Source organism: Cucumis melo, chromosome 1 (assembly GCF_025177605.1).
Source record: "Cucumis melo cultivar AY chromosome 1, USDA_Cmelo_AY_1.0, whole genome shotgun sequence".
Classification (NCBI taxonomy): Eukaryota; Viridiplantae; Streptophyta; class Magnoliopsida; order Cucurbitales; family Cucurbitaceae; genus Cucumis; species Cucumis melo.
In genome coordinates this window covers 21566194-21592870 of record NC_066857.1, presented here as the reverse complement: position 1 = coordinate 21592870, position 26677 = coordinate 21566194, and the positions used below count along the sequence as shown (strand labels likewise).

General features: G+C 33.7%; 1 protein-coding gene across 3 annotated transcripts in view; it reads left to right on the top strand.

Annotated features, from left to right (window-relative positions):
- LOC103489683 (uncharacterized) overlaps nt 1-6179 on the top strand; it is a 28043-nt gene extending 21864 nt beyond the window's left edge. For all 3 annotated transcript variants that reach the window (XM_008448944.3, XM_008448945.3, XM_051081178.1), the window contains exon 6: nt 5795-6179. In XM_008448944.3, coding sequence (XP_008447166.1) covers nt 5795-5930 — 136 coding nt within the window. In that variant the 3' untranslated portion in view covers nt 5931-6179. The remainder of the gene's footprint in view (nt 1-5794) is intronic.
- Nucleotides 6180-26677: the final 20498 nt, after the last annotated feature.

Sequence of the window (26677 nt, the reverse complement as noted above, 5' to 3'; positions counted from 1 at the left end):
CCCTAAGCTTTTCAGAATTGCATTACTACCTGGTGATGGGATAATTCCACTATGTCTTGGGCAATTGTTTTCCGAAGACTATTAGAAGAACATGAAATCTCAGATTTCTAAGCTTTGCTTTATCTACTATCCTCTGAAAGGGTGCTAAATTTGGATGATAGAAGTCATTGGTCACCCAACCCGGGCAACTTTTCAGTTAAGTCTCTTTCAGCCCACCTCGCTTCATCATCCCCTTTGGATAAAGGAATATTCAAAGCTCTGTTGAAATTCAGCAGTCCAAGGAGAGTAAATGTATTGATCTGGATTATGCTTTTTGGCCTTCGAAATTGCTCCTCGATTATGCAAAGAAAGATCCTCGGCAGTTTGCCCTCGGTTCCCTATTTATGAACTGTTCTTATTCAGCCAACTCTTGGGGGAATCTGTTCTCCCTTTACGAAGTGGCTTGGGTATTTGATGGATCTTTAAGCTTGAACATCTTTCAGCTGCTTAGGGACCCGTTTCTACCAAAGCGACATAGAATAATTTGGGAAAACATCCGAAGCATTGCTTGTGGAACTTTGGTTCAAACGTAATCGACGATCTTTCATGACAAGGTGAGGGGTTGGCTCAAAAGATTAGACAATGCAAAAAGAAATACAGCAGCTTAGTGCACTTCGAACAATGAATTTAGTGATTACTCCATTCAAGGTTTATGCTTAAATTGGTCGGCCTTCATCTCACAACCTAAATAGCTCGTGCTGAATTCTCGGCCATATCTCATGACGAAAAATCTTGTTGAAGTCTTTTGCTGAAGATCTCATATTTTTACTTACTAATGTTCGCCTTTGGTGTTTTATTTTAGTCTTATTTTGGACCTGTTTAATCCTTGTAATCCTTATGTTTCTTCCGTTTTTGCCTTATTTGGTTTTTACTTTGTTTTTGTAAGAGTTTCTATGGATTATTTGATGTATCATTAGATATGATGGTTGTGCTAAAGGGTTGTCAACCTAGTTGAGATGTTTGGGTGCGATTCCTAATCCTATTTTTTGGCTTCTTTATTTTTCTCATTGTATAATCCTCTTGTACTTTGAGTTCTATTTAATAAAGAAGTTTGTCTCCTTTTTTCCCAAAAAAAAAAAGAAAAAACAAGCGAATCAACTGTAGCTTCTGTTCCTTGAGAGGGAAATTTTGGATGCCACCAAAAACCTTGGATCTAATGGAACTCCTAGCCCAAATGGATACACCGTTGAATTCTTAAAAAAAACACTGGACCACTCTAAAGGAAGATATTTTAGGTGTATTCCAAGACTTTTTTTAGAAACGGTATCATCAATTCTTGCATGAATGAAATGTCATCTCAAAGAAGATTGATGCAAGATTGGTAGGAGACTAAAGGCCAATCAGTCTTTATTTCATCAATACAAAATCATTGCCAGAGTCCTTTCCGAAAGACAAGAAGGTTCTTCCTTATACCATATCCCTGCTTCCAAACTGCTTTTGTCGAAGGAATATAGATATTAGATGCCTCCTTGATTACAAATGAGATATTGAAGATTGTGCTAGGAAGAAGAGACAGGTAATCATAGTTAAGATTGATATTGAAAAAGCATTTGACTCAGTTGGTTGGGATTTCCTTGATCTTGTCCTTAGGGTAAAAGTTACATCAAATTGGTCTAAAGGGATTAGAGGTCGCATCTCCACAGCCAACTTCTCAAACTTAATCAATGGTCGCCCTTGAGGAAAGATTCATGCCTCAAGGGGTCTTAGACAGGGGGACCATTTATCACTTTTCCTATTCATCATTGTCATGGATTGCCTCTGCAGAATGTTTATTGAAGCTAGCTCCATTTCATCGAATGAAAGGTTTTCAAATGGGGTTCAATTCCATCTAGGTTCACCACCTCCTCTCTGCTGAGGATACCATTCTTTTCTTTGAACTAAAAGAGGATGCTATTGATAAACACTTCGCCATCATCGATTCGTTCGAAAAGGAAACAGGGTTCAGCATTAACCTCAACAAGTTGGAAATTCAGCATTTGCACACCTCCTTAGGACTTGTTTCGGCTTGGCACTAGATATAATTGCAAATTCAATCGATGGCCTTGTTCCTACCTCGGCCTCCCATTGTTTGGCAAACCAAAATCAGTTTCTTTTTGGGACCCCATCGTGGAAAAGATTGAGAAAAGATTATCATCATGGAACCATCAACATATCTTTAAAGGTGGCAGGCTAACTCTTCTTCAGGTGACTATCCAATTTTCCTAGATATTACATGTACTTATTTAAGCTTCTTATCATGGTGGCCAATAAAATTGAGAAGAATTTATAGAAATTTCCTATGAATAGGGGATACCACCCAAAATGGATCTCATCTGGTTTGCTGGGATAGGATCATTAAACCACTCTCCACTGGGGTCTTGGAATTCAAAATTTGAAAGATAAGAATATAGCTCCTTGCTAAATGGGTTTGTGGGACCCCAGACATTTGTGGTCTCTTAGCTTCAGAAGAAATTTGAGGGATGACAAGTTTGATGTCTAGCTTTCTATCACGAATTGCTTACAAGGTGTCCAGCTCAGACATGGGTGATCTCTCCGCTTTGATTTGCGGGAGGTTTGCATCTTGGAAACAATGCTTTTTTTCTCAAGCGGGAAGATTAACTTTGATCAAAGCTGTGCTTTCAGGTGTTCCAATGTACTATTTCTCTCTGTTTAGGATTCCCGGTTTGGTTTGTAAGAGTTTAGAAAAGTACATAAGAGACTTTATGTGGAATGGTATTTATGAAGGAACGAGTTCTCATCTTGTTAGCCGGGAGAAGTGAGGGGGTTTGTTGCATCAAGGGGGTTTGGAGATTGGTAACTTAAGGAATTGCAATAGAGTTTTGTTGGCAAAGTGGCTATGGCGCTTTTATCATGAACCAGAGGCTTTGTGGCACAAAATCATTGAGTAAATATGGTAACCATCCCTCTAAATGGATATCACAAAGGGTTGAAGGTAGTATAAAATCCCCTGGATTAGCAATGCTTTTGAATTACCTTCGTTCTCTTTATTTACTCGTATTGTGGAGTATGGTAAGGACACTTATTTTTTGGAGGATCAGTGGGTGGGAGATAATATTCTTTCTTTTTTTTTTTCTGCATTTGTATCACTTATCTACCTTTAAAAATTGTCCTATTTCAGATTTTTTGGTGAGATTTGAAAGTTCTATCTTTTTCCTTTGGGTTTCATTGTAATTTGATTGATAAAGAAACGACTGAGGTTGTTTCTTTTTTGTCTCTCATTGAGAGTTATCTTTTAGAGTGGGGAGAGGATATCCGATTAGTCCTAATTTAGGCTTTTCTTGTAAATCTTTTTTCAAATCTTTGTTGGATACTTCTCGAGCATCTCGAGCATAGAGTCTATGTCTGAGGTTGTTTGGAAGCTCAAGATTCCTAAGAAAGTGAGATTTTTTTATGTGGCAAGTGTTACTTGGTCATGTTAATACTTTACATTGGGTAGTGAGGAAAAGAACTTCTCTTATGGGACCATTTTGCTATATTCTTTGTTAGAAGGCAGAGGAAGACCTTAATCACCTTTTTTGGGAGTTCCATTACACGACAATTGTGTGGAGCTTATTTCTACATGTTTTGGTATTAGTTATGCAGGACAGCATGACAATCAAGCAATGATTAGTGAACTTCTCAATCCACCTTTCAAAGAAAAAGGTTGCTTTTTGTGGTTAGCAGTGTGTGAGCGTTTTTGTGAGATATTTGGGGTGAGAGGAATGATAGAATTTTTAGAAGAAGAGAGTGAGATCTTAGTGATGTCTGCTCCTTGGTTAGATTTCAAGGTTCTCTTTAGACTTCAATTTTGAAGCAGTACTGTAACTTTACGATCCGAGCTTTTCCGTGGATCATTTGGAAGGAAAGAAACAAAAGTCTATTCACTGAGAAGAAAAGCTCCTATGACTGTTTCTTCAACCTTATTATTTATCATGCCATGAGCTGGTGTAAGGCAATTCCCTTTTTCACTCTTATGATCTTTCCTCCCTCTAAACCAACTGGAGAAATCTTATGCAACTCCATTGGTCTTGGGCACAGCCCTTCTCTATATTTCATATATCAATGAAATCATTTCTTTTATCCAAAAAAAAAAAAGAAAAAAAGATTCCATAAAAGCGCATGGGAAGTGCAACTCCAAAGGATTTTTTCTTTTCCATGAAAGCTTCTCCCATTTAGACTATCCATCATCTAGTCATCGACCTTCTTAGGAAGGCAGCTATTCAACCCAAGAGTATTAAAGTGAGCCCTCCCCCTTAAAAGGTTAATTTAATATCCGATATGTGGGCCATCTGCCTACATGATATTAAATTAACCTTTTAAGGAGTGCTCACCATCGTAGCTTGGTGCACCCCTCCTAAACAGTTACTCCACTCTCTAGCAGCGAAATCACAATGTAAAAACAGGTGATCAACTGTTTCCATCTCTCTAAAGCAAAGGCAGCCCATAGAAGGGATCAGAGACCAATTAGGAAATTTCCTTTGGAGCTTCTCTTGAGTATTGAGGCTTCTGTAAGCAATTCCCCATCATCCTTGCAATTTGATTAATCCTTCAACATTTGCTTTTGTGTTTGAGCCTCTAGATGGATTGCCACTGACTAGAAGTAAAAGATCATCCAATTGAATTAATTCTAAGGGCGGGACTGGTAGATGTTTGAGCATACTGATATCCACAATTTTAAAAGGATGAGAATGAACGTCTGATGAAAGAAATGTTGGCGGGGATACTCCGGCCAAACACAAGTCCTTTCTCAAGTATGGCGTTATTAATTATAAAGAAAGATGATAGTTTGAGGTTTTATGCTGGCTATCGCACTCTTATTCGTTTTTATTGTACACTGAGGAATGATTTGTTATTCTATAAAAAGAGATTGATGTTCCATCTGAATTTGGATTCTCTTATAATTATAATCTGATGAGGGGCCATAATGGATTTCTTGTCTGAGAGTTTGTAATAAGATCTAGCAGGTGAACGGTTCTTAACATAAACCATCACCAGATCACTGGGTTTAAAAGTTGATTTGCGGTGACAGATATCAGCTTGGGCACTGTTTAGAGTTTTCAGCCATCAAATGCCCAACGGCTTGAATTTTCAAAACCCGATCAACCACGGTCTACCTCCTCACCTCCTAACAATGAAGGAAAGCTATCTGGGACTTGGGTTAAATTGGGAAATTCATCTAAAAGTTAACAACCCTACTACACAGTGGAAAGTGAAGGGACCACAGAAGCAGTTTTAACCATTAAGGAGTAAACTTAGATAGATGCCTGCATGAGGGCCTGTTTAGTGTTTAATAGATAATATAGAAAACAATTGTCCTTGTTCTCCAGTGATATTTGAAGGCCGTCTCGAACTCACCTAGCTTTTTGTCTAAATAGTAAATACATAAGTTCGGCTGCTATGATTATGTCTAAATAGTATCAGATGTTCTATCCACTGCTTATTGTGATTTATCTACATGTATGTATATATATAATAAAATTATGGTTAAAATCCAATTGTCCAACAGGTGTTTGAATTTTAAATAGGTTGTTAAAGCTTCAATTTTGTGTCTAATAGTACTTGAACTTCAAAACTTCTCATAGATCCCTGTCCAATAAATCTTTTACCTATTTGACTTTTTGTGAAATTTACCACCGATCTTATTAAACGCAAGATTAAAAATTCAAAGTCGTGGATATAAAGTTGAATTTTGTGTTTAATTTATAGTTCACAAATTTTAAAATGAAATTATGTATCATTGCATTGTTCCATCTCATGGGTTTGTTGAAAGTTGCAGGTTGTGTAATATGGACATCATTTCGCACGTGCAGCAGGTCATTTGCTTTGCATTTCATGATAGTAGGTTGCTCATGGAAACATGTCAAGAGGCAAAAAATCTCCGGAAAATTGTCACGCTTTTTTATCTCGACTAAGAAGTAGGTGGAAAATCTGTAAATACATTATTTAACCGATATTACATATTTCGCCTAATTTTGCTTGTAAAGTTGCTATCGTTGATGCTGCCTGCTGGTGCTCAAAGTTTTCCAATCATTGTGACAGTGGAAAAGAGGCCAATTTGCCTTTCCAAAGAGATTTTTATTTTTTATGTTTGATAGCTTTTTTTTCCTTTTTCTTTTGAAATAAAAAACGACAAAGGGGCAACCAACCTTCCCTTTTGAATATATTGCTCCAATTGGATTTCATGATTCACATCTAAATTCTGATACACTTCAATGAATTCAGTGGGCAATTTTCTTTGAAAGTGGTCCAGATAAAAATTCGTTTTTGCTAATTAGAATTGGAGAAATATTTAATACTGCTCTATATATGAAATTTATAAGGACGACCATGAAATATTTTCATCCATGAACTTCTGACTATGGGAACATACAATCTCAACAGCCGAACTCAGTTATATCCCTCAACAAGGCGGGGAATGCTTTGGAAAGAATTTGTTAAAGAGATGTTTTAACACTCATATTATATTTTGTTTCAAAAATTATTTAAGTGATTTTTAATTATTATGCTTGGTTTGATTTTTTAGTTATCAAATTATATTTATTTTTAGGAATCATTTAACTAACTATATAATATGTTTTTTTTTTTCTTTATCACTTTACTTATTAATTTGTTTTAAAAAATGTTTTATATAACAATTGGCTTCAAGCAATCATTTTTCTGATTGTTGGAGATGATGGTTAGAGGTGGTTGGTGATGTTCAGAAAGGTTGTCAAAAGTTTGTTGATGATAGTCACAGAAAAAAAAAAGGTTGTTGGTAGGAGAGTAACAACTATTGTTGAATAAATAGTTGTCTAAAGTTGGCTACAAAAAATCAATTGTTGGAGAGTTGTAGGAGGTACCACGTACAGATGTTGAGAAATAATAGTTAGAGACTGGTCATCAATAGTTGTCGTAAAGTTGACACTAGAAGTTGACCGACGACGATTGTCAAAAAAATATTCATTGGAAGTTGGTTGAGGATGGATATTGAAAAGTGATTATTGGAAGTTGGTTGGTAGTGGTTGTCAAAAAACCAAACACCAGAAGTTGGCTGTTAGCAGTCGTTGGAAAACAATTGATGGAGACGTGGTTGAAAGTTGTCTTGCAATGGTTATTGAAAAATAGTCGTCAAAGGATGGCCAACGTCTGTCGTTAGAAAATGGTCACGGTAAAGGAAATCAAATTTACGTGGAAATGTATGGTTGTCATACCACTTATGATTCATTTAAAAGAACAATAAAATTGGAAGAACTAAATATGCCTTTTGTTTTAAGATAAACATACAGATTCTGTAGGCATGCCTTTTACTTCTAAATTTAAGATAAACTTACCCTTGAAGATTTCTTGTCTTCAAGCAATTCCTCTCTTCTATTGCTCCTTCATCGAACTTGATCAACAAGAACACTACCACCAAGGGTTTCCTTATTATTCTCGTAGGATTCAAAGAATTGGATGTGTGGGCTCCACGACTTTGGTGAGAGGAATTCTTTCTGGAGAGGGAAAAAAAGAAATAAAATTGCTAGGTTTTCTCCGTTAAACTAACTCTTAATTGTTTATAGGGAATAATGATCCTTTTTTCAAGCCACCTTTAATTATTAATTTAATTAATTAACCATTAACTAATTAATAATTTTATCATATTTAGTTAATGTATATAAATATCATATTTTTATATGCATATAATTGTCTACAATATATTATTAATATGAATAATATAATTTGTATTATGAATCTTGTTCTAATATATTTCTTCTTTTAATATAGTTTTAATTACAAATCATATTTACAATTAACTATACCTTATAACATTAAAATAAATACATTATACTCTATATAAATCAAATTAATATAAAATTGTTATAAATGTTGGAATTTATGTTCTAAAAATTGTAGTTTGTAATTCAAAACCATATTCTAATCAATAAAATTGTATTCAGATTTTGTTAGTAAAATTGAATACTATAATCTTGAATCCAATAAACTAAGGTCTCGATGTTATCTGGAGTAAATTTGAATTTTATATGGAGACATAAATATGGATTAAGTTCGAGTATATAGCCTAAACGGTTTATAGTATATGAGTAAAGTTTGGGTGCCTTTTTTGAGAACATTATGGATGCGACTCGCTTTGTAGTTAGTACAAACGATGTGATCTGAATTGTTCATGTAGAGACATGAAAGTAGGAGCATCATATATAAAGAGTTTATATAAGATTGAATAATGAAATATTCATTCATACATTATAACACCATTTACAGTTTTAACTATTTTGATTATTGATGACCAAGATAACTTAATCTTAATCCTGAGCTAACTATGAACTCCTGTTCGCATGCGGTTATTCTTATATTTGCATAGGTGAGGGTAGCTCACTAGTTCTGGTTCAATAAGTCTCCCATTTTAGGAGTAAGATCGGGTGAATAGCTAGAGACATAGGGTGCAAGAGAATTCATTCCTATCCATTTTAGGGTTAATAGATAGGTTGTTTCCTTAAGGACTTAATCCAAGTCTTGAACAAGGGACCCCACCCTCTCATTGGCCCGAGAGGGATTTGGTTTATAGGTTGGACCTTAAACCAATTGTTCGATAGTGGATCAGTGGGACTTAGAACTAAATGTAATTTCGAGGGTAAAATGACATTTTGATCTAGCCAAGGTTAAGAACAACCTGTAAAGGATTAACTTATTGATCATGGTTATATCGAATAGACTCAAATATATTTATAGTCAGGGGAATGCAACTAGGGGACTTTAATGGAATGACACGCCAGTTAACAAATGTTGATTAGTTTGGTCAAAAAGGGTTTAGCCAGTTAATCTCGAATAGTTGGAGCCCATGATCTATAGGTCCATTAGGTTCCTCTGCTAGCTTGTATGGAATAAACTTAGAACAATATGATGGAATGATTCTAATTGTTTGATTTAGGTAAGGAGAGAGAAATCGACAAGTATATACGTTATAATCGTCGATTTTCAGACTTGAGATAGAGTTTTATGTTTAAATGAGATTTAAATACAAAACAAATATGAATGTGGATTCATATGCGGAAGCTCGAAATTGATGTAAATGGTTAAAGTTGTAAAAAGTAAAAGGGTTGACTTTTGACTTTAAAATTCAAACTTTGACCAACTGATATATTCAAATATGATTTAAATTTCGAGAAAATGAATATCAATTCACACTCGGGAGGTTAGCATTAGTCAGTGGGGTCAAAATGGTAAAAAGTTAGAGTTTGACTTTGACTTGAATGGTCAATGACCATTTTTCCCTTTGACTAAAGTTCGTGGGAAAATCCAAGATTTTGTTGGATAATCCCACTAACTTTTAGTGGGCTAAGTGAAGGTTCATGGTGATGACACCAAGCCCACTAAGAGAAAATACAATGGTGAATAATTTCACTAATAGTAAGTGGAAAGTGAGGTGTTGAGATTAAGTGAACTAATTACGTGCAATAGTTGTATGTAATTAGGTTATTTAAGAAAGCGTTTTTCAACTTATGAAAGACTTTTGATGATTTTAAAAAATTTCTTTTCGAAATATATACTTCACCAAAACAAATCCCAATCTTCAACCTTAATAAAATTATTGACCTTCCAATTCCATCGCTCTCTCTTTCTCAAATCTCTCTCTCGACTCCTCCATCTATCGGGTTCCACAACCCAGTTCTGAATCTGGAGGATAGTAGGTGACTACTAGTGGTGGTCCAATCAAGTTTCTGCAAAAATATTCGAGTAAACAAAGCTACAAAGGTAAAACTTCACCTAACCCTAAGTCAATTTAGTTTAGGGTTGTATGTTTACAAGGAGCATTTAGGGTAAAATATTATTCTAAAGTTTGTTGTGCATGTCTATTTTCCATCCATAAATAATTTGAACACCATCAATTATTTCTCAATATTACCCTTAAGGAGCTAAAAAGGAGAACTAATGGACTTACAAATTAGAAGCCCCAATGATATGACTGTTGGTTTGTGATGAGTGATGTTGTGTGCACATGTGGCTGATGATATGATGAGGTGTATGAATATGAGTAATGCATCTTTAAATACGTTGGTAATGCTCTGCCATAAGTTTTCCTATCCCTAACGAAAATGTAATTTAAACAAAGGTTTCTTGAAGATTAACTAAGGTCGAACATAAGGAATAAGCAACATATGGTTAAAAAATTGAAAAATGTTTTTTGTGCAAGTGAGTGTTTATCAAATATTCGAGGTGTGGTTATCTATTAAACTATGAAAAGGTATGTGTCATAATTTAGAGTGTGTGAGAACTATGTATCAAACACAGAAAAAGAGATGAATAAGATCAGAAGATGAGATGAGTGTGAATTAGCCTCATATGTCATATTTCTATGACACATGTAAAGGTTAGCAGAAATAAAGAGTTTATTTATGTCTAAACAACCTCTTCACCTGATTTAATGAGTTATTCAATCATTTATTTGTTCAAGTAGTGAATTGTTGCCACTTGATGTGAATTGATATTAGGATCAAAAGTTAGGAATCATATGGCCATGAACGCCAACACATGCTTTAGATAATTATAACAAAAGTTGTTATGATAAAGTAAGAAACCGATGTTAATAACAAAGCAATAACTTTTGCCACAGAATATGATTAACAAGAAATATAAAAGGACAAGAGAATGATTATGTTGATAGAAAGAATTGCAACTATAATGATGTCTTACTCCCAACGCCATGTGAAGGTGTTGTACAAAGTCTCAATGAAGTGATATAAGACAGATTTTTTTATGAGGCACATATCCGAAATAGAAGGGTTCGGCTGAGGGAAGAATTTTGATTAAAAGGATTACTTTTTCTTAGGTGTAAAGAAGAAGAGTTTTAAGTAGTAGTTGGCGTTGAAGCTTGACAACATGGTGAGAAGGAATTACGCGTTCAACACTAAGAATTAGGCGTTTTGATGTTGTTATGCAAGTTGGTGACCAGACGAGGAAGAGTTTAGTATTTAAAAAGATAAGTTTAGCATTTTAAGGAAAATATCTAAACTTGAGTTAACAGTTGGTTACGTGTTGAGCTTTAGATGATAGCATGGCCTGAGAAGTTATAAGTCCACATGTGTAAATTATAAGTAGGACAAGACAAGCTAAGAGAGACTTAGTGATGACTAAGCAAGAAAAAGGATTAGTATAAATAAAATTGGGAATGATTAAATAAGGTGTGTTATTCTGAGAATAAATGCTAAGCTGCTTGTTGAGAAGCATTAGGCGAGAAAAAGGAACTAGAGTGATTTTTATAAAGGAAATAAGTATTTTGAAAGATTTCTTTCTAATTCTTGTGTTGTAAGCGTGCATTATTACGTTGTTCTTGATGATTGATGTTGTTTATTTGAAAAGAAAGTTTATGAACTAATATTTTTTGATTGATGGTTGTGATTCTTGTATGAGAGTAAACCATTAGCTTTATTCCTATAAATGAGCTAACTATTATGTGGTATGCACATAATGAGTAAAGGCATTAAGTGAACGGCCTAAGCAACGAGAAATGAATCAGGAAAATTCCCAAGAGATACTAGTGAGATGAATCCCAAGTTTATGCAAGGGAATATATCATGTTCTTAGTGGAAATGAATAAGTAAAGGCTAATTTGTGATTTATATGTTTTATGAAATGAGGCGTTGAAAGCCTGTTTTTGAAAATAAAGTGCATTTTTTTATTTAATTGTATTCCCTAAAAGGATTTCTAAAAACATCACTCACTAAGTATTTGACTTACTCTTTAAGTTTTTCTTTCCCAGGCAACCAGACGTTGAAGCTAAGTAAAAGAAGGATAAGGTGAGCAAGCTAGGCGTTTAGCTAAAGAAGTGGCACTAGGCGTTGATAGCCTAAAGTTTATGTTTTAAGCTTCGTTGTAAAGAAAGCATGAGCTTTGTATTATATTTAGAACATTTGTTGCTAAGTAAATAAAGAAAGGTTGTTTGTTATGATTTCGTTGTATTGTGTTTATCGAAGTTGTGTTGTGGTTGGTTGTTGAAGTATTTTCGCTTACTAGGCGTTCAGCTTGCTATCTCGTTGAGAGATATGCGTTGAGTGTCTAGGCGGAACACCTCCAATTGGTCGCGTAAAATGAGTTTTGAGGCGGGACGTGACATCATTCGTGCTTTTAAATCTCTTCACTCTTTCTAATGAAATCACTTAAACTCTACTCTTATGCTATCTTGATCGATTCTTTGATTGATTTTAAGATCTCTCACACTTAGTTGATTGACTCCACATAAGTGTCTATCATGGAAAGAAGATTAAAATACAATCTTAGGATGTTAACTAGAGTGTCGCAAGTTTTAGTAACTTTCGATCTTGATTGATCTAGTAGCTTGTGTGTCTAGTTATATGATGATTTAATGAAAAACTCCAATTGCTTTTTATAGATGTCGGATGCAGGAGACAGCTTTTGATAGCTCACATTATTGGTGGATGTTGAAATTAGGAATATTCTTTATGTCTTCAGGCATTATATTTGTCTCATTTAGCATTATGGACGATGTGCTTTAGTTGTATTGAGTAGATGTAAAGTGTAGAGTCCAGGTTGTCCTTGTGTTCTCTTTTGATATTGTGCCACATTTAATCTTGCGCTGCGTTATTCATGCTTCAACTTTAGAGTGATATCTTGACCGCGCATGGTTTGCTTGTATTCATTTTTCCTCATGCATCCTAGTCTTCAGTTTTCTAAAATCTTGTGTTCAACAACACCAAATATTAACGAATATAAAGGATATGGTTCTTCCAGGCTATGATGCATAGACTAAGCGTTTTCTTACAAATTATGATGCAAAATGCTATGCTAACTCTTATTTTTCTCTCATTAATCTTATTAAAAGAGTTAAATAACTTGTATTTCTATAAGTATCACACTCCCAAATTTAACAAAGCTTGTCCCAAGCGTGTATTTAGAGATTCAAACATAGAATTTGATCTTCTTCTACTAGATGCGTCCTTAGTTTTGAAATTCACAAGTTAAGCCTTCTTGCTAGAGTTTTAATCACTAGCTTAAAGATATTTATTTAATCCATACGTGCGACAAGCTTAAGTCATAAAGCTTTTTTACTTTGTTTCAAACTATCTTATTTTCCTTTACTTCAATAGGCTAACATTTCTAAAGATAAGGAGAGCATCCATTTTATTTGTTAAGAAAAGTTATTAGTTTCAGCTCAAGTCTATGACAATGGAGTTTATTATGCGTTGATAGGGAAATCGTTGGTATTTTATGAATTTGTTCCTTCTCACAACTTCAAATTTTAATATTGCTTTCTTTGTCAAGACTTTGACGTTATGTTATTTGATTACTCATTTTTTAGGTTTTTTTCACATTTTACCCTTAAGCCCTATGTAATGACAACGAAGTTGTTATTTTTTTCAAAAAAAAATCAAATTTTTTTTATATTTGAATAAAATGGTATGTGCCTATCATATATTTTTAAATCATATAAGCTTAAACCTTCGTACACCCTTAAATTAGAGTATCTTAAGGTTCTCATTATTGAAAAGAAAAATATAGTCGAAACGTTGCAAAGAGAGATTTGAAATAAAGCTTGCTTCTAAGTGTTGAAGAAGAAGAATGAACAATGTCATCAACATGCAATCTTTACGTCTTATTATTGAATCACTTTGATTGTAGGTTGTTGGTTGGTTCTCACTCCATCCTCTAGAGATGCTTGCTTTTGTTGAATCTAGTACAGGTTGGGGGAAGGTATTTTTTTTTTATGAAGTTTCGGGAGATTGTTCTAGAGTAAAGGGAAAATCAATGTTGAAAGAGGAGGATTCAATAGATTGTGCAATGTTCTTACTTTTGTCTGCTTCAAGCTACATTATATGGCTAGTCATGACCTCTTTTGGCAAAAGGGGAGGTGTTATCACTAGAAGAAGTATCGCATTTGATGTCGGTTGAAAAAAATGAAAATGGATCTTTAGTACCGCTTTTTAAAATATGAATGTTTAATATTAGTTTTAAACAGATATCAAAGAGGAAGGATTAATGTCGGTTTAAAACCGACATTAAAGCTATCCTTAATTTTTATATTGTTTTATTTTTTAAAAAAAATTAAGTCTCTCCTCACTCTCTTCACTTTACTCATTCTTCTTCCCTCTCATCTGATCTCACACTAAACTCCCCAAACCCTCTCTTCTCAATCACCCATTCTTCCACCCCCAAAGCACATCTGCACCGTTGTCCCATCCTTTGTGCTCATCACCGTTGAAGATCTACTGAACCAAGTCTCGCCATCACCACTGCACTGTTGACGTCTTTCGTAGTCGTCACATTTCTTTGATGTTACTTTTGTGCTCCATCATGTTTCTTTCATAGATCTAGCTTCGTCTTCTTTTCTATTGACGTCTTGAAGTGCGTAGATCGATTGATTTGGTGTAGATCTACACATTGATCGTGGTTTCTTATCGATTCGGTCTCTGGTGATAGATTTCGATTGTTTATTCTGATTCAGACTGGCTCAACATCATCTGATTTCTTATCTTCTCTGTTCTTGTTCTAACTCCGATTCTTGGTTGTTTTATGGTCGTAGATCATGGATTTTTCTGATGAGTTAGGATTTAAATGTGCTTGCATGGATAAATAGTGACATATACATAGACAGATTTGAGCATTTTGAAGTCTTTTTGGTGTTTGGTTGTTTGATTACTTTGCCTTTTTCTCATTTTGTTTAATTGCATGAAAATATACCAATTGATGAGGTTTTTGAAAATATTAGATGTAGCAAAGAGGGTTGTACCAGTGAGGCTGTTGAGAAAAGGTTGGAGAGTTTTTGCCACAATAAGCTTGAGGAAAAGAAGGTAATGCTTCACTTACTAGTAGCATTGTGGTTAGTTCTATTAATTTGGTCTGAATTTTTCTTGTTGTATGGTTGTAGGAAAGCAAAGTTTTGAAGTTTTTGGGTTTCATGTAAAATCCTCTATGATGAGTCATGGAAGTTGGTGCAATTAGGGCTATTGCACTTGCAAATGGAGGAGTAATGCTCAGCTACATGAATTTTTATTTATGTTTCTTTCTTTCATATTTCCTTTGTTCATTGTTCTAAGTACTATTTACTCACTTGCAGGGAAAGCCCCTCGATTGGCAAGATTTTGTTGGCATCATCACCCTACTTATCATTAACTCTACAATTAGTTTTATTGAGGAAAACAATGCAAGAAATACCGCAACTGCTCTCATGGCTCATCTTGCTTCCAAGCCAAGGTATTAGAGATGAATTATTGTGTGTGTTATATTTTTTGGTAGAAACTATACCTTATTAGCTTAATTTCATCTGTCTTTGAGATGCTTAAAGTTTCTAGTGGAACTACAATTTTTAGGTGATATGTAATTGAATTTCTATGTTTGGCTTTTGATTTTCTACAGAAGGTTCTTAGAGATGGAAGGTGGAGCAAGCAAGAGGGTAAACGATCATGTAAGAAGTAAGAGGATAGACGATATTGTAAGAAGTTAGCAGATCGTGTAAAAAGTAAAAGGGTAAATGGTCTACTAAAAATTATCGTGTAAGAAGTTAGCCAATAGTATAAGAAGTAAGAGGGTAAATGACCATTGTAAGAAGTAAGAGGGTAAACGATCATGTAAGAGGTAATAGGGTAAATGATCGTAAGAGAGTAAACGATCGTGTATCACTGTTGCTTCGTTTGTAGGTCTTGACAGGCATAGGAAATTTCTGCATATGTTCCCTTGCTTTGGGAATGGTAATAGAGATCATTGTAATGGATCCAATTCCACAACACTTTGATTGCATCAAAACTTGATTTGAGTATCTTTCTTCCTTTCTTTTCTTCAATTTAGTATCTTTACATTTAACTCCTATCTGTTGTTGGTTGCAGGTGTGGGCTAATTGAGAAGATTGCTTAAGATTTATGGTGGATTTGGACTAATTTAGACCTTCCAAAGGATGATTAATGTAATAGTTAATCTTCTCACTTTATTTGTTTTTGGAGCCAAGTTGTTTATATAAACGTACATAATATTAAGCTTTCATTTTGTATGTATACAAGTAAAAGAGAAATATTATAGTTTCTAAAAAAACATTGTTGATATAACCCTAGATAATTAATTTTGGTTTTTAAACTATTTGACGTCATAAAAAATGCACAACAATGCAACAATTAATAAAAAAAAATTTGTAAAAAGGACATTGTTGGCCTCCTTAATCTCGATTTTTAGTTGTCATCGTCAAAGCCCAACCGACACTAAAGGGCTTTAATAACACGATCATAGATGTCGGTTTAGAACTGACATTGTACCTCTTTAACGTTGATTTTAAATCAACATTGTTGGTCTCTTTAATGTTGGTTTTGTTCTTATTCTTCATCATCTACGTTAGACTTCTCAAAGATCACCTTTTTCCTTTTCAACTTAGAAATTGAAGGTTTAGCAACCTTTCTCTTTGGGGTTGACTTCTTTGCTTTCTTGTTGGGCTTGTCCTTCACTTGTAGAATTGTTCGCAAGGCATTCCCTTGAACAAGCCCTTCAACTTCAACCTAAGGTTCGTTAGGAATACTTATTTTCATGCATAGTGTTGTCGTGATCCAAGGAATTAGTAGTTGTCCATTAGATTGGTTGAGAACTTACCTAATTTGATATACAATAATGCGTCCACATCTATAGGAATGTGTTGCATTATACAATATTTTGCCATGGTCCTTAACGTGGGGAGTGAAGGGATGAAAGCCCTATGCAGCGAAAAATTAACAAAGACCATAACCCAATTTTAATTGGAAATTAAATATACATGCACATTGGCAAAAACCAATTTACTTATTAGGCTAAGCATGCTTCTAAAATTAAAATATAGTGAATTACAGATAATTAGAAACTTAGATCATGGACGACTCTGGATCTACTAACCACCAAATTTGGAGGCACCACAACTTGGAAACCTTTCTATTCTCTGGGTTATTTGGTTTGTGGGGACCAAAATTGGAGAATGGAATTTTTTAGAGAGCGAGAAAGAATTTTCTTCTTAACGTACACAAAAACACAAAACTCTTCTTTTATTTTGTTACGCATAAATTTTCCTCTTCTTCAGACGGAAGAAGTGGGAAGTTGAAAGTTGAAAGAAAAAATGGGAACGTGGGAAAACCACTCACGTTCCCTATTAATTTAATAAATCAATATTTAATTAATATTTAATATTGAATTAAATAATTAATTAATTAAGTTAATAATTAATTAAATGGGGTCTTTTCAAAAATATAAAAAAGCGACAAAATATTTACAATGTATAGAACAATTTCGAAAACAGAAAAAACCCAGAGGCACACCGTGTAAATTACCAAAAATACCCCGTTAACAATGTGCGTAATATATTTAATAACGCGCATAATATATTTGGTACAGATCATTTAGATTTGGTTATTGGTTGGTACACGATCGTTTAAATAATTAAGTTACACAATTGTTTAGATTTGGTTACACGATTGTTTAGATGATTTGGCTACATGATCGTTTAGATTTGGCTACATGATCGTTTAGATTTGGCTACACGATCGTTTAGATTTGGTTACGCTAATCTAAATGGCTAAACGATTTTTTTTTCAAAATTCTTTATACACCATCTTTAGATTTGGTTACCCTAATCTAAACAACGCAAAAAAAAAATAGACGATACATGCAGTGAATGAAAAAAAAAGGAAGAAGAAGAAAGGAAGAAGGAAAAAAAAAGAGAAAGACTGAAAGAAATCAGATTTGGTTACCTAAATCTAAACAACGTAAAAAAAAAAGAAAGATGAAAGAAATTGCAGCTAAAAAAGAAGAGGAAAGATGATAAAAAAATCGTAGAGAGGAGAAGAAGATGGAAGGGCTGATGGAACAAAAACATCAGAGATGACATGCACAGCGGAAGAAAAAGATCATGCTTTACTCTATATGCATCTAAACGATTTAGAAATTAACATGCAACTACTAAACGATGGACCTAAACGAAGAATGTAAAAGGTAAACGATGATCTTACCTTTTGTAGTTCTCAACTTCTTCTTCGATCCAAAGCTTCTTCTCTACCTGAAGATCACGAGTAAATGACAACCACTATGTTGACCTACTAATCTCAGGACCAAAAACTGAGTTGTGGGACTCGTTATGTGAAGTAAATTTTTAGAGAGATGAAGGGTAGAAGGTGTATCGTTTAGAGATTTTATATGAGAAATCATCATCCTCTTCTCATTCTGTAATAAGAAGTTTATATATAAAATTACATGCAAAATGCATGCAATTTATTTCATATAATCTCAACACCTAATTAATCTATTAACTATTTAATGGAATTAGTGGCTTCTAATTCATAATAATCTGCGACATTTTTCACTAACATTTAGTTAATAAAGAAATTAGTCAAAGGGCAATTTAGTCAATTAACCAATTTAAGCCAAAGTCAAACTTTGACTTTTGTCAGTCAAAAGTCAACTTTTTGACTTTTTGCTATTTTACCCGTCTTGACTAATTCTAACCTTTCGAGTATGAATCTGCATTCATTTTTCTAAAATTCAAATCATATTTGAATAATAATTTTGGTCGAAGTTTTGTCTTTTAAAGTTAAAAGTGAACATGTTGACTTCTTTTCAAAACTTTCCAAGCTTTTAAATATGAATCCATATTCATATTTTTATTATTTAAATCATATTTAAACATAAAGCTTGAAGTTTATATTTACCGACTTATATCAAATATACTTGTCGGTTTCTCTCTCTTTACCTAATTCGAACAATTCGAGTTATTCCAACATATTGTTCTTGGTTGAATCCATATGAGCTAGTAGGGGAACCTAATGGACCTATAGATCATGGGCTCCAACGATTCGAGATTAACTGGCTAAACTCTTTTAGACCAAGCTTAATCAACATTCATTAACTAAAGAGTCATTCCACTAAAGACTCTTAGTTGCACTCCCCTCACTATAGATATATTTCTGTCCACCTGATATAACCATGATGAGTAAGTTGATCCTTCACAGGTTGTTTGTAATCTTGGCTGGGTCAAAAAACCGTTTTACCCTCAAGATTACATCTTGCTCCTTAAGACCTACTGATCAACTATTGAACAATTGGTTTAAGGTTCAACCTATAAACCTGAGTCCTTCTCAGACCAATGAGAAGGTGGGGCCCCTTGTTCAAGACTTGGATTCAGTCCTTAAGGGAACAACCTATCTACTATCTCAGAAGTTGGTAGGAGCGAATTCCATCTTGCACCCTATGTCTCTAGCTATCCAGTCGTTCTTATTCCTAAAATAGGAGGCTTATTGGGCCAGCGATGAAGAGCTGCCCTCACCTATGCAGATCTAAGGATACTATCGAATGATTAAAAGTTCATAGTTAGCTCAGGATTAAGATCAAGTTACCTAGGTCATCATAATTGAAATAGTCAGTTTATAGTTTACAATGTTATAACTAAAAGTGACTATTTCGGGGTTCTAGTCTATGCAAACCATTTACATAAGATGTCCCCACTCCCATGTCTCTACATGAACGATTCAGGATTACATCATTTGTACTAACTACGCAGCGGGCCGCATCCATAGTGTTTTTCTAGAATAAGGCGTCCAACCTTATTCATACACTATAGACTATTTGGGCTATTAACTCGAACTTAATCCATGTTTATGTCTCATAAAGTAGACATAAAGTTCAAGTGCATTGACAAACTCAGTAAAAATGGCCTTGGGACCTTAATTTATTGGTTTTAAGATTATAGCATTCAATAATAAATTTTATTGAATCAAATAACAAAGTACGAGTTTTAGGACATAAATTCCAACAAGGGCAAACTTGAAATATTTAAAAAATTGCTAACTTTATGGGCTTTGTTACACATGCCGTAAATATTTAAATAGTTTATTATATTTACGAAAGTTTCCATAATTAAATCATATTTAATTAATATTTCATTTAAATCATATTTAAATGAATATTTCCCACATATCCTATAGTTTTAATATAATTAATTTAATTAAATCAAACTAAACTAAACTATTAATTAATTCTTCAATTAATTAATTACTAAATTAAATATCATATATTTAATTTAATCCAAATTTGAATCATATTCAGATATAAATTTCTCTCATAACCTATAGTTTTAATATGTATCATATACACATTAAATTTTAACCTATAGTTTTTATATGAATCTAATTGACATTAAATTGATATTTGAACTTATTCAAATACTTTATTCTCTCCTAAATTAATTTTGAATCATATCCAAAATTAAATTCATATAATAAAGTTTAATTAAAATATAAACTTTATATTATAATGTATAACCATGCATTATATTAATTTCCAAAATAAATTTGAACATTTGAAATTACAACAAATACAATTAAGTCTGAGTACCCTATAGGAGCTAGGAAGAAGACTTAATGGACCTACAGATCAGAAGCTACAACGAAATGAGATTAATTAGCTAAACTCATTAACCACATCAATAAATATTTGTTAACTGTATGTACACTTCACTAACGACTCACAGCTAAACTCTTCTCACTATAGATATATTTCTATATCCACGGATATAGACCAATACCAGTAAGTTAGTCCTTCACAAGTGTTCGTAGCACCAGCTTGGTCAAATTACCATTTTATCCCTAGGTTACTTCTAATCCGTAAATACCAATGCTCCTCTAATGAACAACATGATTATGGTCCAACCACTAAACAGAAATTCCTCTCGTGCCATAGAGAGGGAAAGACCCATTATTTAAGTTTTGGAGACATCATTTAAGGGAATACTTATCTACTTACCCTAAAGTCGTAAAGGAGTGAATTTCGTCTTGTGTGATTATGTTCCCAGCTCCCCACTTGGTCTTGTCCCCAAAATGATAAGCATATTGAGTCGGTAATTTGGCCACTCTCACCTGTACAAATCAAAGGACAATCACTCGCAAACAGAAGTTCTTAATACACTAAGGATTAAGACTAAGTTACCTTGGTCATCCTAATGAAATAGAAACCCAACTAGTTAATGAAGTTACATCTAGTGGTTACTATTTCGTGGTCCATTTTTATGCAAACTCATTACGTAGGATACCTTTACTCGCATGTCGTCTACATGAACACGTTTGATCAATGCATTTGTATCAAATATAAAGTGAGCCGTATCCATAATGTTACCAGAATAAGGTACCTAACCTTAACCCTCTACTATAAACCTTTTAAGCTGATCTTGAACATTGATCCCTGTATGTCTCTACATATTGTTCAAGACTCATCAAATAGCTTAAGATTTTAGTTTATTGGATTTATGTTATTAAGACAAAGCTAATAATATAATCAATAACACTTATTGAAATTATAATGATAATACTTTATTAATAACGGTCAATGGATTATATTTATTATCTACAAGTTTTTGGACATAAAACCCAACAAACTCCCACTTGGACTAAAACTCTAGTCGTTATGGGATGTACATAATAAAGTAATTCTCAAACATTGGAAATGATAAAATGTAGAAGTATATTACATAAAACATATATATACAAATACAATAAACTAGGGTATTCTCATATCCATTACACATCTCCCACTTTCCCTAGATTACCTAATGTACATATTTCGTAGACCTAGATTTTCTAGATGACTCTCAAACACTTTAGCCATGAAAGTCTTTGTAAATGGATCAGCAATGTTATGTCCGAAGCGATCTTAGTGACGATCACATCCCCTTATTGCAGAATCTCCTGTATTAGGTGATACTTCCTCTCTATGTGTTTCCCTTGTTTGTGGTTGTGAGGTTCTTTAGAATTGGGTACTGTCCCACTGTTATCACAATATATAGTGATGGGCAAGTTCATGTTTGGAACAACTTCTAAATCATGTAGGAACTTCCTAAGCCGAACTACTTCTTTTGCTGCTTCATAAGCAGTGACGTATTTAGCCTCCATGGTGGAGTCTGCAATGCATCCTTACTTGATGCTACGCCATACCACAGCTTCCCCATTCAGAGTGAACACTAATCCTAACGTGGATTTCCTAGAATTCTTATCGATTTCAAAATCAGAGTTAGTGTATCCTGCAAGAATCAAATCCTTAGCTCCATACACAAGCATATAGTCTCTCATTCTCCTAAGATACTTAAGAATAATTTTAACCATCGTCTAGTAGTCTAACCCTGGATTGGACTAATACCTAATAACTATTCTCACTGCATAACAAATGTCTGACTTAGTGTAGAGATAACATACATTAAGCTACCCACAACTGAGGCATATGGAATACGTCTCATATCCTCAACTTCTTGAGGCGTCTTAGGACACTGTTCCTTAGAAAAGTGAACCTCGTGCTTGAAAGGTAATATATCCTTCTTAGAGTTCTGCATTGAATATCGAACCAACATTTTATCGATATAGGTTGCCTGATACAGTGCTAGCATTTTGTTCTTATGATCCCTTATGATTTAGATCCCAAGAACATATTATGTCTCTCCCAAATTTTCATTTGGAATTGGACTGCCAGCCAAGTTTTAACGTTAGTTAGGTATCCCATATCATTCCCAATGAGGAGGATATCGTCCATATAAAGTATTAAGAAAGCTACTTTTTCTTTGTTGATTTTCTTGTATACACATGGTTCATCAACATTTTGGTTAAAATTGTAAGACTTGATCGCAGTGTCAAACCTAATGTTCCAAGATCTGGATGCATATTTTAACCCATAAATGGGTCGATTCAGCTTGCAAACTTTTTTGCTCTTGACCTTGGGTTATGAACCCTTCGGGTTGAGACATAAAGATACTCTCTTCAAGATTGTCATTCAGAAAAGAAGTCTCGACATCCATTTGCCATATTTCATAATCATAAAATGTGACTATGGACAAGAGAATCCTTATAGACTATAACATAGTAACAGGGAAAAAAGTTTCCTCATAGTCAACCCTTTCCCTTTGGTTATACCCTTTTGCTACAAGTCTAGCTTTAAAGGTCTGTACCTTCCTAGCTGAATCTATCTTTTCTTTTATAGATCCATCTGCACCCTATAGGTTTTACACCTTCAGGTAGATTTATAAGCTCTCACACTGAATTGAAGTACATAGGCTCCATTTCAAGGTCTATGGCTTTGACTCATTGGTCCTTGTCTACATCATTCATTGCCTGTTTATAGGATAATGGATCCTCAACACCATCATCTGGTATGACAACTTGAGTTTCAGTTAAACCCAAGTAACGGTTAGGTTGTGATACAATCCTCCCACTGCGTCGAGGCATTCTCAACGATTGAGAAGGAAGAGACTGACCTGATGTGGTGGTTTCATCAACTCTTGATGAGGGACCAACTTCATCAACAACCCTTGTTGATTCATCAGTAGCTTCATTTAGTACTAATTTGCATCGTGCTTTATGATTTCTCATGTGGTCTTCTTCCAAGAAAGTAGCATTTGTCGATATAAACACTATGTTTTCTTGTGGAAACTCTTTTATGGTTCAAATCTTATGCAAACTATTTACATAAGAGGCCTCACTCCCATGTCTCTACACGAACGATTCAGGATCACATCGTTTGTACTAACTATAGAGCGGGTTGCATCCATAGTGTTTCAAGAATAAGACATCAAATCTTATTCATACACTATAGACCGTTTGGACTAAACTCGAAGTTAATTCACGTTTATGTCTCTACATAAAGTTCAAGTCTACACTAGATAGCTTTGGGGCCTTAGTTTATTGGATTCAAGATTATAGTATTCTATTTTCACTAATAAGTTCTCAATAACCACTTTATTGAATGAAATATAATTTTAACTACAAACTACGAGTTTTAGGGCATAAATTTCAATAGATTAGACCTTAAACCAATTGTTTATTAGAGTATCAGTTGAGGCTTAAGGAACAAAATGTAATCTCAGAGGTAAAATGTTAAATTAATCTAGCCAAAATTATGAACAACTTGTGAAGGGTTGACTTACTAATTATGGTTATATTGAGTAAACACAAATATATCTACAGTGAGGAGAGTATAGCTACGGGCTATGGTGTACAATTACGATTAGTTAACGAATATTGATTAACTCAGTTAATAGAGTTTAGCTAATTAATCTCAGATCGTTGGAGCTTATGATATGTAGGTCATTTATGTCCCTCTATTAGCTCGTTATGGATTTAAACTTAAAACAAAGTGATAAAAAATTCGAATTGTTTGAATTAGTTGAAAAAATGAATAGTTAGTAATATTCAATACAATTAATGGTTACAAAATTAGAGAGAAATAGTATTTAAATGAGATTTAAATACTAAAAATTTGAATAGGGATTCGAATTAGGTCAATTGGATTGATTGGGATTAAGTAGAATTTACTTAATTAAAACTGTTAAATTATTTATTTATAATTATTTAATTTAAATTAATTATTTAATTAATTAAATTAAATAAATCAAAGGGCAAAATAGGAATTTTTTTTGTCAAAAGTCAAATTGTTGACTCTTGATCATTGAAAGTTAAATGTTAACTTTGACCATGGGTTAGTGGATAATTCCACACGAATCGAATTGTTCCATTTTTTTTATGAATAACTATGTGCTTATAATCTTGTTCATCAATTGTTCTTCCACCTAATCCACTATCTAATTGAATGTTGTGTGTCAAATTATTATGCAAATGTAATTTGCATGTAATGCACACATTAGTTGAGTAATTTGAATTATCAAGTGTTCATAAACTCATTTCTCTTAAAAAAAAACTCATAAAATTGTTCGTTTTCTTGATCGTACAATCAAGTTCTAAGCCTTGAGGATAATAGAGAAGACTCTTGTGCTTGTGTACAAATTGATTTCATCAAGAATTAAGGGAGAATTTTGAGCTTCAGAGGTAAGTGCTCTAAAATCTTAATTTTTCCCAATTTTCTTAACATACTTAATCCTCAAAATTCATGAAATCTAGAGTGCTTAATTAATTATACTCCGCTAGCATGTATATTTGACGTTCACAAGACTAGTCTCTAAATTAACCTAGCTAATTGACAACTCTTAATATGCATATATGGTAACACCCTCCTTCAAACTCAAGTTGGTCTAACTCAAGGTGGTAGAGTAGAGACCAACTTGAATTTGTGAAGCAACTGAGTGAAGTGACCCGAAGATATCAACAAGTTGTTCAGAGTAGAGATGGACCATAAGATGAAAGTGTTGCTCTGAAAATGGTGATGAACAAAATGGTGACGAACAAAATGGCAGTCATTTTCATTATATTTGGTGCGTTCATGACGTGCATCATTGTGAGCAATCCCAATAGCATAGTATTTATCACAATGATGTATAGTAACTGACTATAAGGAATACCTATATCTATAAGAAGCCAATAAAGCCAAAGTAATTCAAATATGATATTGTTAGAAGGCAATCAAATGATTAAGATCTTAGAAAAATAGTTGAGAAGGTAAGATAGAATTAGGGAACAAATGTTTAAATAGGACTCGTGCTCTAGTGAAAGAAGATAAGTTATGTATTCCAAGTATAAAAAATCTTAAAGATGTTATCCTAGAAAAAGCTCATAGCTCAGCTTATGATAAACGTTTAGGGAGCTAGGGAGCATTAAAATTTACAGGACTCTAAATAAAACATATTGATGGCTAGGTATGAAGCACAAGGTAACTGCATATGTTAATAAGTGTTTGATAGGCCAGTGGGTAAACCAGAACGTCAGAAACCAAAAGACTTTTAAATCTACTTCCAATACCTAAGCGAAAGTAGGAACACATCACGACGGTTTTCCTATTCAAATTACCTTGTACTCCTAGTGGCATTGATGGAGTATGGGTGATTGTTCATTGACATACTATGATAGAAAGATTCTTGTTGATCAAGATAGCATTTACACTAGATCAACTAGCTAATTTGTATGTTGACAGAATTGTGAGTTAGTGTGGAGTTTAGTGTTGATTTTGTCAAATCGATACTCAATATTTATTTTTAAGTTTTGGTGAAGTTTGTATAAAGTACATTTAGTACAACTTTCCATCTCTGGACATATGAGGTTAGTCAGAAAGGACCATCGAGACATAAAAGATATGTTTAAAGCTTGTGTATTACAATTTAAGGGAAGTTGGGATACTCACTTGTTCTTAATAGAGTTTGCTTACTACACTTACCATCCAAGCATCAAAATGCCATTATACAATGCTTTGTATGACATGCCATACAAGACTTCAATTTTTTGAAACGTGAATGGTGAAAGGAAGTTTGTAAAATTAGAGTCGGTCCAAAGTACTAATAAAGTGTTAAGTTGATGAAGGATAACTTGAAGATAGCTTGAAATGGCCAAAAAAGTTATGCAAACAAGAGGCGAAGAAAGTTAGATTCTAAAGAGGGAGATTAAGTCTTCCTAAACTTATCTTCACGAAAAGATGTTTTAAGTTTTAACAAGAAACGTAAGCTGAGTTTGAGGTACATCGAGCCATATCTGATAATAGAATGAGTTAGGATAACAATTTATAAGTTAAAGTGTCTCACAATGTTGTCTAAGATATATGATATATTCCATGTATCCATGCTAAAGAAGTATGTTCCAGACCCATCCTATGCACTACAAGAATAATCAGTGAAACTAAAAGATGTAAAAGAACATCAAGAAGTGGAAGAAGCAACATTAGAATTAGAAGACCAAATGAAGCAAAAGTACCTTACCTTAGTCGAGTAAGAGCTAACAAATTTCGAGACGAATTTTTTTTTAAAGAGGTATGTAGT